This window comes from Drosophila novamexicana, unplaced genomic scaffold (assembly GCF_003285875.2).
Source record: "Drosophila novamexicana strain 15010-1031.04,08,12 unplaced genomic scaffold, DnovRS2.1 tig00000689-arrow-pilon, whole genome shotgun sequence".
Lineage (NCBI taxonomy): Eukaryota > Metazoa > Arthropoda > Insecta > Diptera > Drosophilidae > Drosophila > Drosophila novamexicana.
The window spans coordinates 3316979-3331475 of record NW_020824818.1 but is presented as its reverse complement, the minus strand read 5'-3'; the positions used below and the strand labels follow the sequence as shown (position 1 = coordinate 3331475).

The 14497-nt window shown below is 38.7% G+C and overlaps 6 protein-coding genes across 10 annotated transcripts; 2 read left to right on the top strand and 4 right to left on the bottom strand.

Moving 5' to 3' along the window:
* Positions 1-60: 60 nt before the first annotated feature.
* LOC115763174 (selenide, water dikinase 2) lies at positions 61-1890 on the bottom strand. 2 transcript variants are annotated; one of them, XM_030705627.1, is made up of 5 exons: positions 1819-1890; positions 1585-1761; positions 971-1346; positions 716-909; positions 61-653 (listed from the first exon to the last, which is right to left on the bottom strand). In XM_030705627.1, exons 2-5 carry the CDS (start codon positions 1745-1747, stop codon positions 271-273), a joined length of 1116 nt encoding a protein of 371 aa, XP_030561487.1. In that variant the 5' UTR covers positions 1748-1761; positions 1819-1890; the 3' UTR covers positions 61-270. The 2 variants fall into 2 exon arrangements, with proteins under 2 accessions (XP_030561487.1, XP_030561488.1); XM_030705628.1 differs by having other exon boundaries at positions 1815-1843.
* Positions 1891-2111: 221 nt separating this feature from the next.
* LOC115763173 (FERM domain-containing protein 5) lies at positions 2112-4945 on the top strand. The gene is made up of 8 exons (XM_030705626.1): positions 2112-2484; positions 2830-2934; positions 2993-3035; positions 3094-3267; positions 3331-3710; positions 3774-3862; positions 3919-4136; positions 4206-4945. The coding sequence occupies exons 1-8, from the start codon at positions 2395-2397 to the stop codon at positions 4862-4864; spliced, it is 1758 nt and encodes a 585-aa protein (XP_030561486.1). The 5' UTR covers positions 2112-2394; the 3' UTR covers positions 4865-4945.
* Positions 4946-5401: 456 nt separating this feature from the next.
* Positions 5402-7577, top strand: LOC115763099 (protein limb expression 1 homolog). 3 transcript variants are annotated; one of them, XM_030705541.1, is made up of 6 exons: positions 5402-5478; positions 6274-6486; positions 6554-6717; positions 6782-6972; positions 7033-7450; positions 7528-7577. In XM_030705541.1, exons 2-5 carry the CDS (start codon positions 6414-6416, stop codon positions 7409-7411), a joined length of 807 nt encoding a protein of 268 aa, XP_030561401.1. In that variant the 5' UTR covers positions 5402-5478; positions 6274-6413; the 3' UTR covers positions 7412-7450; positions 7528-7577. The 3 variants fall into 3 exon arrangements, with proteins under 3 accessions (XP_030561401.1, XP_030561399.1, XP_030561400.1); XM_030705539.1 differs by lacking the exon at positions 7528-7577 and having other exon boundaries at positions 7033-7523; XM_030705540.1 differs by lacking the exons at positions 5402-5478; positions 7528-7577 and adding an exon at positions 5693-5769 and having other exon boundaries at positions 7033-7523.
* Positions 7578-8003: 426 nt separating this feature from the next.
* Positions 8004-10781, bottom strand: LOC115763097 (ionotropic receptor 75a). Of its 2 annotated transcripts, XM_030705537.1 has the most exons (7): positions 10630-10781; positions 10072-10562; positions 9640-10003; positions 9134-9579; positions 8791-9077; positions 8596-8735; positions 8451-8544 (listed from the first exon to the last, which is right to left on the bottom strand). In XM_030705537.1, exons 1-7 carry the CDS (start codon positions 10775-10777, stop codon positions 8471-8473), a joined length of 1950 nt encoding a protein of 649 aa, XP_030561397.1. In that variant the 5' UTR covers positions 10778-10781; the 3' UTR covers positions 8451-8470. The 2 variants fall into 2 exon arrangements, with proteins under 2 accessions (XP_030561395.1, XP_030561397.1); XM_030705535.1 differs by having other exon boundaries at positions 8004-8544; positions 9134-10003.
* Positions 10782-11099: 318 nt separating this feature from the next.
* LOC115763098 (probable trafficking protein particle complex subunit 13 homolog) lies at positions 11100-12711 on the bottom strand. Its single transcript, XM_030705538.1, has 5 exons — positions 12632-12711; positions 12188-12575; positions 11814-12126; positions 11625-11753; positions 11100-11562 (listed from the first exon to the last, which is right to left on the bottom strand). The coding sequence occupies exons 1-5, from the start codon at positions 12672-12674 to the stop codon at positions 11119-11121; spliced, it is 1317 nt and encodes a 438-aa protein (XP_030561398.1). The 5' UTR covers positions 12675-12711; the 3' UTR covers positions 11100-11118.
* Positions 12712-12827: 116 nt separating this feature from the next.
* LOC115763108 (replication factor C subunit 5) lies at positions 12828-14265 on the bottom strand. Its single transcript, XM_030705552.1, has 5 exons — positions 14078-14265; positions 13564-14014; positions 13281-13495; positions 13143-13220; positions 12828-13078 (listed from the first exon to the last, which is right to left on the bottom strand). The coding sequence occupies exons 1-5, from the start codon at positions 14178-14180 to the stop codon at positions 12927-12929; spliced, it is 999 nt and encodes a 332-aa protein (XP_030561412.1). The 5' UTR covers positions 14181-14265; the 3' UTR covers positions 12828-12926.
* Between the last annotated feature and the right edge of the window lie 232 nt (positions 14266-14497).

Sequence of the window (14497 nt, the reverse complement as noted above, 5' to 3'; positions counted from 1 at the left end):
TAACAGACCTGTTGCCTAACAGAGCTACTAAATGTAAACAGTCGCGATTTTTTAAATGGTCGCGCGGCACCGCATAAGTTTATTGAAACATAGTAGCACAGATATAACTAAACTTTGTTAATTCATAGTTTTATGGAATCAAACTGAATATCAAACATTTTATATTTACACATAAAACATTTCATAATATTTCCCAGCCAGAAGCCTTTATGAAATAATAATCATTAGTTGAATAGTCAATTTGCTTCACCAAAACTAAATTAACATTTTTTAAAGAGAAACCTCGATATGCTCAACACTTTCTGCCAATGCTACTGCAGATTTATCGGCTTCCACAACTTCACCAACAATAAAAGCCTTCTGTGCTCCATTCGTTACTTTCTCAAACTCCGCGCAAAACTGTTCAGCTGCATTTCTTGTCAGGCAAATGAGAAGTCCGCCAGATGTCTCAACGGCTTTGCCTGCCGCTAACTTTGTGCTTTGTCCGACTAATTCGCCAAATTTAAGAACATTTTTAATTATGGGCAATTTGTTAATTTTAAACAAAAGCGACTGCTTCTGGAAGTCAGCAAGGTTCTTGGCATGGCCCAGCAAACCAAAGCCCGTGACATCAGTTGCAGCATGCGCCTCGTACTTGTGCATAAGAAGCGCGGCTAAAAATAAATAAATTAATTCAATTTACTAATTTCATTACAATTAATCATTCGAATCATACCATTTCGGTTCAGGTATGTCATCGATTTTATTGCCATTTGAAATGTGTTCAATATGTCGTCGTCCGTAAAATCAGCTAGCAGCTTTTCATATTTATCATCTTTCTCCTTCTGCCAAATGTGTGCAGCTGTCGCCAGCTGTGTTCCAAGCGGCTTGGTTAGCACCAATACATCTCCGGCCTTGCCATTTGAAGGTCTGGAATTGTTTAAGAATTCGATAAATGTGCATTACATTCTCTTGAAAGACTACAACTTACAGTATGATTTCTTGTTTTCGACAAAGGGATGTAGCTATGCCTCCCACAATGCACCAGGGATTGATGATAACATTTTTGACGCAGACATTGCCATAACAGCCGCTGCCACTTGTTGCCCTTTGGAAACCTTTCATTATTAATGGCACCACAATATCTCGCTGCTTCTCTGACATGTTTGAGGGTGCACTAATGAGCATTTCGATTTTATCAATGTCCGTTATTCCGACAGCGTATATGTCACTCAATACATTGGCCAAGGCAATGCGACCCATTGTTTCGGGGTCGTCAACCAGAGGATAAAAGAAATCAACAGTCTGTACTAGCGAATATTCCTTGTGCCGTGCTAAGGGTATAACCGCGCAATCCATTCCAGATCCTATATATTTCAAAATATTTTGTAATTAATTTTAATATTAAGGAACATTAATGTGCCGAGTTCTAGGTCTATTCGGATTGCAAAGGTCATAGTTTAGCTTATCTCTTGTGTGCTTGTTAATATTTATAAATCTCGGCACATTTTGATAAGCAGCACATAAATATAAAATTGTTAACTAGTAATATTCAGTAAGTGCTAAATATATATTTTATTTTTATATATTGTATAATAAGCTTACCAATATAGTCGTCATCGTGTTGAGGTGCATTGTTAACTATTTCTGTTCCCCTGAGATATTGTTTAAGCTTCTCTTCGGGGACTTTGCAGCCTCACCCTCGAAGGGTGGAGAACATGGTTAGTCGAAAGTCGGCCTCGAGGCCGTGATCTTCAGGTTGAAACATTGTTAAAATGTGCGCTAAAAATATAGAATGTATAATAAATATATTTATTATAACTATTTTCTCATACACACAGCTGTTTAGTCGCGTGGTCAAAATGAATCGAACTACTCTGACGCAGTGAACTAGTTCCTGGAACTTTTAATTCAAATATAACCCGATAAGTTTCACGACAATATAATATCGATTACTCGAATTGACCGTTGCTTAAGTTGAACTTAAAAAATGCCCAGAATTTTAAGACATATTTGACATTAAAGGGTAATCTCATATTATTTCAGCTACATTTATACATTTTGTATTTATAACCATTTACACAAACCCCATATACTTCTACGCCAGAACAAAATTATCACGCATTTGTCCATTTTTTGCGCTTTTATCTTGTTTATTTTCTCAAGCGAAAAAAAACCACCCAAAACACCCTTAACAGGAAAAAGCGAAGGGCGATAAAGGACACTGACATTGTCGGCAAACAAAGTTTAATAAACGTTCCGAATTAAATACATTTCATGCACAACTTTTAAAACAATGAAAATAGACACGCCCATAAAACGAATATAAAATATATTTTATATAAAATTGTTGGTCTTTAGTGTTTCCTTTCTATAACATTGACAAAAGTCGATAAAATTTGAACCAAAAATAAAATGTTTAAAAGTAAAAACGAATGTAATATTGTGTATAAGTGCACTGTGCGCCTACTTGATGATTCTGATGTCTTAGAGTGTGAATTTCAGGTGGGTTTTAAATGAACAGAAATACGTGCTCATGTGATACTCAGGTGAATATTCGGCATTTCATATATGAAAAAAAAAAAGAAGTCTTGCCGCACCGATGTTTGTTGTAAATATATGCATGTGTGCGTGTGTGTGTGCGTGTGTGTGTGTGCGTGTGTGCGTGTGTGTGTGCGTGTGCGTGTTTGTAGATATGAGAATAAGGTGGAGTTCGTAAGGGCGTAACTTTCCTATAGCTATAAAAAGGGCCAAACCCATTTCGAGCCCAAAAAAAACTGAATAGCCTTTTTTATAAATTTAATCAAAAGATTTGTCAAATATTTGCATATGTGTTCTTGCTAATTCTAGCCATTCCATAAAGGCATTTACCTAGTCGACCATATATGTAGGCAATTAGATATTAAGGAGAAGGACTATTTTGGCTTACGTTATGTGGACACAGGAAAACAACGGGTAAATATAACGATTTTAAAAGACAATCGTAGTTAAATGTATGTTTTTTGCTTTTTAGCACTGGCTTGATTTGGCCAAATCCATATTGAAACAATGCAAAGGTAAATGTTTGGAAATAACATTTGTAAACCAAACTGAAAATCAAATTGTTCCGCACAGATATAGATCCTGTGCTGTTTTCCTTACGCGTCAAATTCTATCCAGCGGATCCATTTCGCCTCACTGGCAATGGACGTATCATGCTCTTCCAGCAGCTGAAGAGAGATCTTCGTCACGGCCGGCTATACTGTTCCCTGGGCGAGGCAGCAGCTCTTGGGGCATTGATTGTGCAGGGTAAACTTTTCTTTACTTTATATATAAAAACACCGCAAATTATGCATTTATTTATATTTATAGAGGAGCTTGGGGACTATGACGAAATGATGCACATCGGCGACTATGTGTCATCGCTGGATTTGGCTCTGCGCCAAACCGAGAACCTGGAAAAGAAGATCATTGATCTGCATAAAAAGCGAAAGCCCGGTCAGGATCCCTCCGTGGCAATGGATGAGTTTATGGGCATTGCCCGTGGCCTCGAGACGTACGGCATTGATCCCCATCCCGTCAAGGATCATCGCGGCTCCCTGCTGTACGTTGGCATCAATCATGCCGGCATCAGCACCTTCGTGGCCGGCAAGCGTTCCCAGCACTTTCGCTGGAATGAGGTGCACAAGATTAACTTTGAGGGCAAAATGTTTATAGCACATTTGAGCTTCACGGATGCCAGCCGAGAGCCCGTAAGTGCTTGCCCTAATCTTCACTCTTCAATCTCAACTCAAACACGAACATGTTAATTGCAGAAAAAGCATACAATTGGCTTTAAGTGCCCCTCGGGACCCGCTTGCCGTTACCTGTGGAGGTGTGCGATCGAGCAAATGCTGTTCTTCACGTAAGTACAGGCGATATATTCTGGATCTTTCATTTATGTGCATTCATTTGCGACAGCTTACCAAATAGCCAGCATGCGGCTGTTGTCTCCGGCGGTGGCTTCTTCTCCTGGGGCACAAAGTTCCGTTATACCGGTAGAACTGAACGCGAGATTCTGACTGAAAGCATAAACGCATTACGCGAGCAAAAAATGACCAATTCAACGTCAAGCAAACGCAAGGCAAGCAGTGTTCCGGCCACGCCCTCCAGTCCACAGGGCGACTTGGCACAAATACGTGAGTAATATGCAAATATTTCAACTATATACGAATTATATGAATTCCAAATTCCATTCGATTTGCCAGGCTACAGCAGCTTGCCACGTTCAACAATGTCCGAGCCGTTGGGCTGTTCCATGGCACCGAGCATTCTCATCTATGGCGGCCATGGCCAGGACGTGGGCGTCAACGGCAGCCTGCAAATGCCCATTCTGGAGCCCGTTTGCGAGGAGGCGCGTCTGCGCTCCTCCAACATAGATAGACTTAATCATATGGGAACAGAACTAACCGGCTATGCATTCCGTGACTCCATCGAGCATTCGTCAACGGAAAGCGGACTCACGGCTAGTGGCTATGATGTGGCTGGCAAGCCGCGTGGCAATCAGAATGACTCCAAGCAGCACCTTTATTATTCATCCAAGCAGTACTATGCGCTGCCCAATCCCGCCTTAAATTCAAGCTCTTCCGTCGGTATCTCCAGTGGGAAACATATTGGCAAATTCTCGCGCACACACTCAAATTCCAATGGTGGCAAGAGTTTGCGTAAATTCCATTTGTTACACGCGTTTATACCATCCGTAATATTCGTTGTCATCGCAATGGCCGGCACTGCGGTCTTCATTATGGAATCGGAGCTGGAAATATTTGAACGCGTACGCAACACACCCGAAATGCTTAGTTTGCGTTATCAGTATTATCAGCCGCTAAAAGAATTTGTTATGGAAAAACTAGGCCGGAAAATGTAATTTCTTTTTCAATTCAAAAGACTTCATATACGGATATGTGAGCTATAGTCACTTTACGTTTTTAAAAAAAAATGTTACAATTGCAATAACTCTGGCAAATAAATGTAAAAAATTTGATTCCAAACGTTTCCATAGATATTCCCAATCATTCATTCGAATGAAGATATGAAAGAAAGATTTCTCATTAAGCTCGGCTAAGTCTATAGAATAACGGTTTTTTATACAAATCTGGTTAAAATCTCCTTCTGATATTACGCACTTAATCGAAGACAAACTTCTTTAATAGCAGCAAATTATTTTCGGCAAAGTGTTAAACAGATCATTTTTGAACTACATTACTTATTCGATTTCTTTAAAAAGTATCGATAGGACAGAAATCGATATTGTGCAGTCGGAATCAAAATACTTATTTACGGCGGTCACACGACGGTGCTGCCAACCATATTAGTGGCCCCCTTTTTTACAGTAGAATGATAAAATCTGACAAGCAAACCATTAAGTTTGTTCCTTATCCAACACTTGCGACAAAGCCTATGTACGATCACACAGTGAAAACTTGCAAGCCGATATAATTGAACAGTGCGCATGCGCGGAGTCGGCAATGAAAATTACAGGTTTGTTTTCTTGTGCTCAACAAGTTAAACACTTGCAAACGCATTTATATATATATATATATATATATGTGCATACGTGTGTAGCCGTTTCTTTTTTAGCGATTGTTAGCTGACGTATAAGTGCAAACGCCATTTTATAATTATTAGATATATAAAGACAGATTGACATAAATGCAAAACATATAAAATGGCAAAATTAATATGCATCTAAAAGTGTCCGTCGTATGTGACAAGTGTTTATAAAATACAAGAAACATTTTTTGCAGTTCACAAAACTGTGTACATGCATTTGTAAGTATGTATGTATGTATGTAGGTGTGCGTGCGTGTCGTTTGTCCACAGCCATTTAACGGCTTACATATGTATGTATGCATATATACATATATTAATTATGGGTTTCAAGTGTGTATACTCCTTGTACCACTTGTAAAATATGCACATACAACCTGCAGACTCACATATATCTACATCTGCAGACATGCGTGTGTGTGTGTGTGTGTGTGTGCGTTGTGGCTGTGTGAGGCGATTTCTAAAAGAGCATAAAACAGATGACTTAAGAAGCAAACTGGAATTGCCGATGATGAAATACCATCATGTTAATGTACTTTTACCAACGCGTAAAGTGTTCAATAAAAATGTATGTACACCGAACATAACTTGCATCATTCAAGGAGAAAATCAAGAAAGTTCCAATTGAACGCGTATTAGTCAAAGTCTGACGAGATGTCGCATCGCACACATTTTTCAAGCTCAACATTAACATTTAATTGTTCAACTTTTATTATTTACTTTCAGTAACAGATTTATGAATAGCTCTGCTGATTTAGGATTGTCAATCCAAGTGTATCTATTTTCCTTGTGATGATTTAAGCTGGAATCAATATAGATTCTATAGCTCCAATCTTGTACAATATTCAGCAAGTGGCAAGCGTATAATGGTCTATCCCGAAGAACCTTTTTGGGCTTTGCCAATGGTATCGGGATTATACGAAGATAGAGATTATAGGGGTAAAGAGAAAGTCATTTTTTAAATAAACCTTTTAATTTGATGTCTTGTAAATTTTCATTTTTCTAGTTAATGTAGTGGAAGCTTTGCAGGAGTTCTGGCAAATGAAACAGACGCGCGGCGTCGAGTTGAAAAATGGAGCTCTTGTAATTTACGAATCGATTCCATCGAATAGCCAGCCCTATGTTTGCTTCGTAACATTACCTGGCGGGAGTTGCTTTGGCAGTTTTCAGGTGGACTCTTTCATATAATATGTTTTGTGTATATATTACTAATCGTTTGCCATTGGCATTGCAGAATTGCCCAACTAAAGCTGAGGCCAGACGAAGTTCAGCTAAAATTGCCCTCATGAACTCGGTATTCAATGAACATCCATCTCGTCGCATAAGCGATGAATTTATAGAAAAAGCGGTTCAGGATGCACGCGCCTCTTTCAAGGGAACACCACAAAATAATGAACTACCAGAATCGGGAATTGGCGCATTTAGGTAAGTAGCAGATCATTTTTTTAATATATAACATAAGTCTAGACGTAGCTCTGTATTTAGATTCATGCTTGAAGCAAATAAGGGTCGAACAATGTTGGAATTTCAAGAATTGATGACCGTCTTTCAACTACTACATTGGAATGGATCCTTGAAGGCAATGCGCGAGCGCCAGTGCTCCAGGCAGGAGGTGGTCGCACATTATTCAAACCGTAGTCTGGATGATGAGATGCGTGCCCAAATGGCACTCGACTGGATAGCACGTGAGCAGGAGAACCCAGGAGTGCTACGAAGAGAACTGGTCTTGGCTGAACGCGAGCTAGAGACGGCACGCATGGCAGGGCGAGAGCTGCGTTTTCCCAAGGAGAAAAAGGACATATTAATGATAGCACATAACCAACTGGGTGGCAGCAATTTGGGTGCAGCATCCATTGAAAACTGAACAAGTGAAAGGAGCTAATAATAAAGGGGATACAATTAGGTATATATGGAGAACAATCCGTTCTTAGTCTTGGCATCATTAAAGCATCATATCTCTATATATATACATACATTCAGCAAGTAATCTTCGCAAGAACCCGCATAACACAAACAACAGTTTATTTTATTGGCAAAACCACATGATCTCGAGTTCTGTTAAATCCGTTAAAGCTCATTTAAAACTAATTACCAGGAAAATGTAAGAATAATTATCAGTTACTGACAGCCCGACAAATGAATATTATGAAAAGAAAATATCATAAAAGATAAAAGAAACTCGTTTAAAAACTGACAAGTGCAAAATACTTTCGGAATGAAAAATTGTGATTTAAATACTGAATTTACGGAATTATTTTGAGACTAAACTTAAATAGTATAGTTAAATTTATTGTGTGTGTATATGCATGTGTATTTATATATCAAACATTGTCTCAGCGCCAAGCGCAACTCATTTGAGGCATATTACCATTTAGATAAATTTTTAAATAACTTCATCAATCCCTAATAAAATGTACTAATTTGGCAATTCAGTTATTTTATTTGTGAACTTTTGAACAAAATTATGTTAAACTAGTGCAAAAAAGAATTGTATTAATACATATGTCGATTGCCTAATAACGAAATAAAACCAACAAAATATGTCTGTCTGCCTTTCTATATGTGCACTTACGATCTTTTAATAAATAATTCTAAAAACTTTCAAGCACTCACTAATTTAAATACAGAAAACTCATATACTTCACTCAATCATTCAGCAAGCAATTAGCAAAGATGCTGATGCATTCAATCAATCAATTAATCAATCATTTTTGCATCTTAGCTCTTGAGGTTTGGCGGGCATGCATTAATTTCTAGTTTCAAATATATTGAAAGCTGCAAATGGATTACTACAAAATACTGAATGTTTCGCATGAAAAAATACTGCTAAGATGTTGCCAAAAATACTAACTTCATACCACACTTTGAATTTTAACCGACTGCGCGGGCAACAAAAAAAAAACGAATTCCAGTTAGATTCCAGTTAGATCCTTCGTAGTCGCCACTTAACCGTTGCTATCTCCAGACACAGCGCCAGTAAAGCGAGTAATGCACCACCTTAAAACTCGGTCATGAATTAAATATTAAAAAAATGAAACTATTTCTTACATAGCAAGGTGAGAAATGCTGAAGAAACACCTGATATGGTCACCGGGTAGACGGTGTACAAGGACTGACATGCTGGCTTTTTCATTTGACGCTGTCTAAGAATTCTCTCAACTAAACCAACTTCGCGAGCATTGCACATTCTAAATGTCAAGGCAAATTTAATAAAATTATATATCATAACAATTATGTACTTACGCTGTTTTGAAGAGCTCCGTATATTGACTATTTTTATGCACAATCCAATTCATAATCTCCACTTCCATAAGACCAGATACCTCGCGTAAATCGCAAATTTCATTAGCGTCAAACAGTTCTGCTATTATCGGATAGGCGTCAACTACCTCGCAGTGAAATGCGAAACCGCCGTTCTTGAGATATGGAATCGCTTCCTCTATGTGGCCGTAAACACCCATTTCATTGGCACCTCTAGATGAGGATAATTTTTTGCTTATTAGCCGAGTCACAACCGGGTTTGAACTTTCCTATTTGTGAAACATATTTAAAAGGTGAACCTTTTTACTTGATTGTTTCGACTTACTCTAAATAAAACTTTATAGTATCCAATATCTTCAAATGATATTTTAAGAGGGCTAGATGTTATTTCATCAACCGTAGCCGGACCTTGATCCGAAGAGCTGAGCAATCCACCAACGACAGATGACGTGTAATAGTTGTACATTACCACGGAGAATAGAAAAACTGTTACCACAATAGAGCGAGACGGCAAGTCCTTGGGAATAGGTTCCATTCCCTGTTGACAGACGGCACCAAAAGTATGTAGAATACGTTCTGTCCAGTTGCTTTGGGATTTGGGATCTGCACGTGTCATTTTATTTTCAGCTGTCAAATTTATGGCCCTCCGCCTCAGTCTAGCTACCGATAATATATTCCGTATATTCAAATTTCTTCGTTTCAACTGTTTCTCTGCTTTGGAATGCCATCTCTTGCTCAGGTACTCGAGGAGCAACCAAATGACGGTAATCCCTATTAAGGTGCCCAACGTGAAGAACCACACTTGTCTGCTAAAGGGTGCTAAGAAATTACCGCTTTTTCCGTGTGTATCCAAGTCGGGCGTAAAGCGAAACAAAAATGCAGTCTCAAACTTCCAGCTCTGGTGTATAGTGTCGAACTCAGCAAAGCGATTAATACGATTGAATGCACCGGAAGCTGCAATGTCTGCCTCGTTGCGCATAATTATGCCCAGCAGTCCCAGTCGAAATGTTGTGTTGCCCAATCTACCAGCCCAACCCCTGGAGTTGCGGAACTTGACGGTAAAGTTAAAACGATCTCTGAGCAGGCATAATAGCTCGTAATGATACTTGATGAATGCTGCTACACCAGGATCCTTTGTGGGTCGTGAGAGTACTGCTTCAATTTGTTCATTCGTCAATATATTCTCTTGATCAATCTAAAATATTAATAATCGGTTTGTATAAGCGGAAGTAATATTTTATTTTACAAAGCATTTTTGCTTACCACACTTGCACCTCTTAAAGTCAATCCATTGAATTGACTGCGATATTTTATGCTTTGCAGCTCGAATATGTCTTTAATTATAAACAATTGCTTCTTATCATTTAATAGTTTGGCTATCAAATGTATTTCTAAGGCTGATTTCAGTTGACGGCCCTTTGAATGTATGTCCCAAAGATAATATGCGCCCTTTGTTTTATTGACATAGGTAATTTGCGCATTCGGTCCAACGTAATCTAGCTCGAGTGGCAGCAACTCGTCAATACTCCTATCTATGCCCCACAAGAGCCACTGATATGTTTTGTTAAAGTATCTATTGGCAGAAGCCTCCTTAAGCAGCCTAGATGAGCCTTCGCAATTGGTGTCCACAATCACAGTAGTTCGAGCGTAATTTTTTCTTGTTAAAATTGATTTGAGAATGTATGAGCTATTTATGTGGACCGGTTGAACAAATTGATTGGATTCCATTAATGCTAGAGCATTCGAATAAAGATCTAAAAATGAAAGAATTATGCAAAATTATTAGTTGCAAGTTTGGTAACATAAAAGTAGATTACATACCTTGTTCAGAACAGGCAAAGATAATGTTTTCTTTAGTTTTAACCAATCGCGTCGTGAACTCCGTTAAAACAGAAGTTTCCATTGAGGAACTTTGTCCCAAAAACACACATACTAAGGTTAACACTAAAGTCAGCACGCTTAAACACATTGCATATAGTTCCCTTTGTACTCTGTGATATTTAAGCAAACACGCTTTCTTTTATAGCATAGTGCACTAGTGGGTTGATTGACAGCTCAAATTGAAGCAAGCACTTACAAATGCAAATTGAAAAATATACGCGTAATAGTGCGTAAGGAGTCAATTAAATTATCAATCAAAAAAAATCTGCAGAAATACATATTTAGTTACAGTTAAGGGATTCGGTTCGATCCTGTATGCTATTAAACTAGATTAATAGTTTTTTAATGTATTCTATACTTATCATTAAAGTGACTGCTATTATTTACAATTGGCTTTCTTTTACATTTTAAATATTATTCAAGCAATCACTATACCACTTGCAACTGTATTTGCTTTTGCATTAACGAGTCAATGGGATTTTCATAACGAATCAACTTTTTTAGCAAAAATGTACCATCCTGATGGTAATCGGCATCTACAACAAAGACTTCCACAACTTTTGTCATTAGGAACTGCTCGTTTTTCAGAGTGTCTACTATAAGCAATGGGGATACCTTAATAAGCCCCAATTTAGATGGACAAATGGTTAGTGGAAATTCTGCAAACTGGCCCGGCTGCAATACATCCAATACAAAATCAGCTGAGCCAGTATAGGGGCAGTCGGCAAACGCTTTAGTTTCGAGAGTAATATGCAGCTTCATGGCGTGCTCGGCTGTATTGGTTACTCTGCATTGGAATGTAAATATGGTGCCGATTTTGACAATATTCTCGGCATCGATTACTTCTAAGCGCAGGTCCTTGTATTCAAAGGGCTGAAAGTGATTAAAAACTTATCTAAATCAAATTTGTATGGATACTTTTTTTGAGTACATACCAATCTCTGCAATTGGCTCGTCTGCAATCTGCCTTTCTCCCCAAAATTCGATCTCCAAACAATGTCCAGCTTACCCACATTATTTGCTTCGCGAAGTGTTTTGATGTCTTTCGCAACTTCGGGTTTTGGCTGGAATTTCAAAAATATTTAATCTTCTGATTAAGAGTTTATGCGACCATTGGATGCAACCTTTATGCAATACAGAAATTGGCAGCTGTTATTTGGCTGCAGCATATTTTTTGACGTGAATACCGACTCTCCGTTGGGTAAAGTATTCAAGGAAGTCACAGTGTATTGCTCGGAACTGTCCAGTTCAACTTTCTCCAGACAAAATGGCCCGGTGGTCACGTTTTGAATTTGCGCCTCTAGATATATTTCATCCATTTCGGCATTATAAAACTTAGTTTTCACATCCAGTGGCTTAAGCACTTGGAACTTGAAGAACTTTCTCAGCGATTGTGCGAAACCAGCGGGACTAGTATAATTCACCTCACACACCAATCTAATAGACGTATTCAGTTAATTATAGAGAATATAGATTGTAATAGACAGATGTTACGCACATATGAGTTCCAATCTCCTTTACTTCATATCGAATGACATCATCGAGCGTCTCATCGGCTGTTAGGACCACTGAAGATTTCTTGTTTTCATGCATTAGCAAATTTATTCGCGACGTGTTTGACTGCAGATCGACCTTCACAGAAACGCCTTCAACGGGATGAGTCGTGCAATTGTGTACACAAATGTAGCTGGAAAATGTTTCGCCTAGATATATATTTCCAAACGATTGGGGCAGCAGCATAGTTTGGCCAGCTCCAAGTGCTTCGGCACAAGTTCTGGCAATGCCATCGAACTCCACCAGTCGGTTAAAACTCTGTGGCAAATCCTTCGGCTCACAGGTAACAATTGGCCCAAGCCCTACCAACGTGGGACGAGTCAGTCGCATAACTGTAATAAGACTCTTGAATGAAAGAATTCTGTAGACTGCAGATCGGTCTGCCTACCCTTTAAAGCCAATAAATGAGTTTCCGTGTCAGCAGCATTCATTTTGTTGAAGTATCAGGTGAAACGCACATAAAATGAAACACAAATATCTGAGTTATCGATAGTTGTTTATTAGTGATGACAGCAATGAGACGATATATATTGAATATCAAAAACCTCGCAACGATTAGTATCTTGAATCCCTACATTATTATTTAAACAAATTCCAAGTATCGGCTTACTACACGCATTTTCATTTAATAAGAAGCTTAAGTTTAATTTACATATATTACGGCAAACAAATTCACCCACCCTCTAGCTCTCCAGCGAAACCATGTCACGACTTATAAAGAACGCAGAGACCAGCGCTGCGGTTTGGGCAGTCTCAGTGCAGCCTTTTGTTAATCTTTCCTCGACCTGTGCCATCTTGACAATTAATTTATTCATTACCGACATGGGAAGTTCAACTGCAGGCGAAAAGTAAGAATTAATTACAGAAATAAAAAAGATTTGCAGTACTTTTATACTCACGTCTCATAATAAACAAATGCAGTTCAGTGACAATGTCCTCCAGGGCAAGTCCGCGCTTACTCTTGGCTTCCTCAATAGCTGATTAAAAGTGAATTAGTAAGGCTAAGGAACATTCTTTTCTATGAGCTGAGTACTTACTATCAAATGCGGAATCAAAAGTTGCTGCCGAGAGCAATGTTTGCAGCATATGTTCAATTTCACTTCTTAGCGGATAACCCACACACATATAAACATTATCCTCGTTGACTATGTCAAAAGCCATTGAGGTACTCTGCAGCACATTTAACACCTTTCGCATATCACCTTTGGCCAGCGTGAGTAATGCGTTCTTGCCATCATCCGTAACGTTGACACTTAAAAGGCAAGCAGTACAAATGCTTAGTTTAAAGACACTAATTTAAAATCTACATTGACCACTTACTTTTCCTCCTGTATAACCTTATCAAGACGCGGCAGCATCTGCTCGGGTGAGAGCGGTGCGAACCGGAACCGTGTGCAACGCGACTGTAGGGCCGGTATTATTTTGCTCAGGTAATTGCAAATGACGCAAAAGCGAACGTTTTCCGTGTACTTTTCAATGATGCGGCGCAGTGCATTCTGCGCGTCGTTGGTCATGGCATCTGCCTCGTCCAAAATGATTAGCTTAAACGTGCCACAGAAAATGGTGCGTGTCGAGGCAAAGTTAAGTATCTGGCCGCGAACGATTCCAATGCCACGATCATCGGAAGCATTTAACTCCAATACCATAGACTTGAAGTGTGCCGGCGAGTAGAGTTGACGTGCACAGGCTAGGATAGTACTCGTCTTGCCCGTGCCAGGTGGCCCATAAAAGAGCAAGTGAGGCAGCTGCTTCTGATTAATGAAACGATTGACTAAAATGTACAAAAAAATGTGAGCTGCATAATTCGTCTGCCACAATTAAAGCATGCACTTACTAGTCGATATTATTTCCTCATGGGATATCAAGTCATCCAAGCAGTTGGGACGATATTTTTCAACCCATGGCATACGAGCGACTGCACCATTGTTTTCGGACATCTTTATTGTAATTTACACTAAATTGTATATTGGAAAAATATTTACGCATTCGCGCCGTTTTCTAAGTGACCGAGTCCTATCGAAAAATGTATCGATATTTCGCGTGTTCAATCATCGTTTCCATTTTGACTTGCGTTAAAAGCGATTTTTCTTACGATGTTTTCGGCCTCCTCTTTACTGTTCTAGAAACTAATTAAAAACGTTCCAATGATTTGTTTTAATTTATTCCAATTAGCTTTTTTAGCATTATTTTGTTTGATGTCATCAATATATGATGTTTTCAACCGAACATATTTAATAAATAGAGACCTTTTATA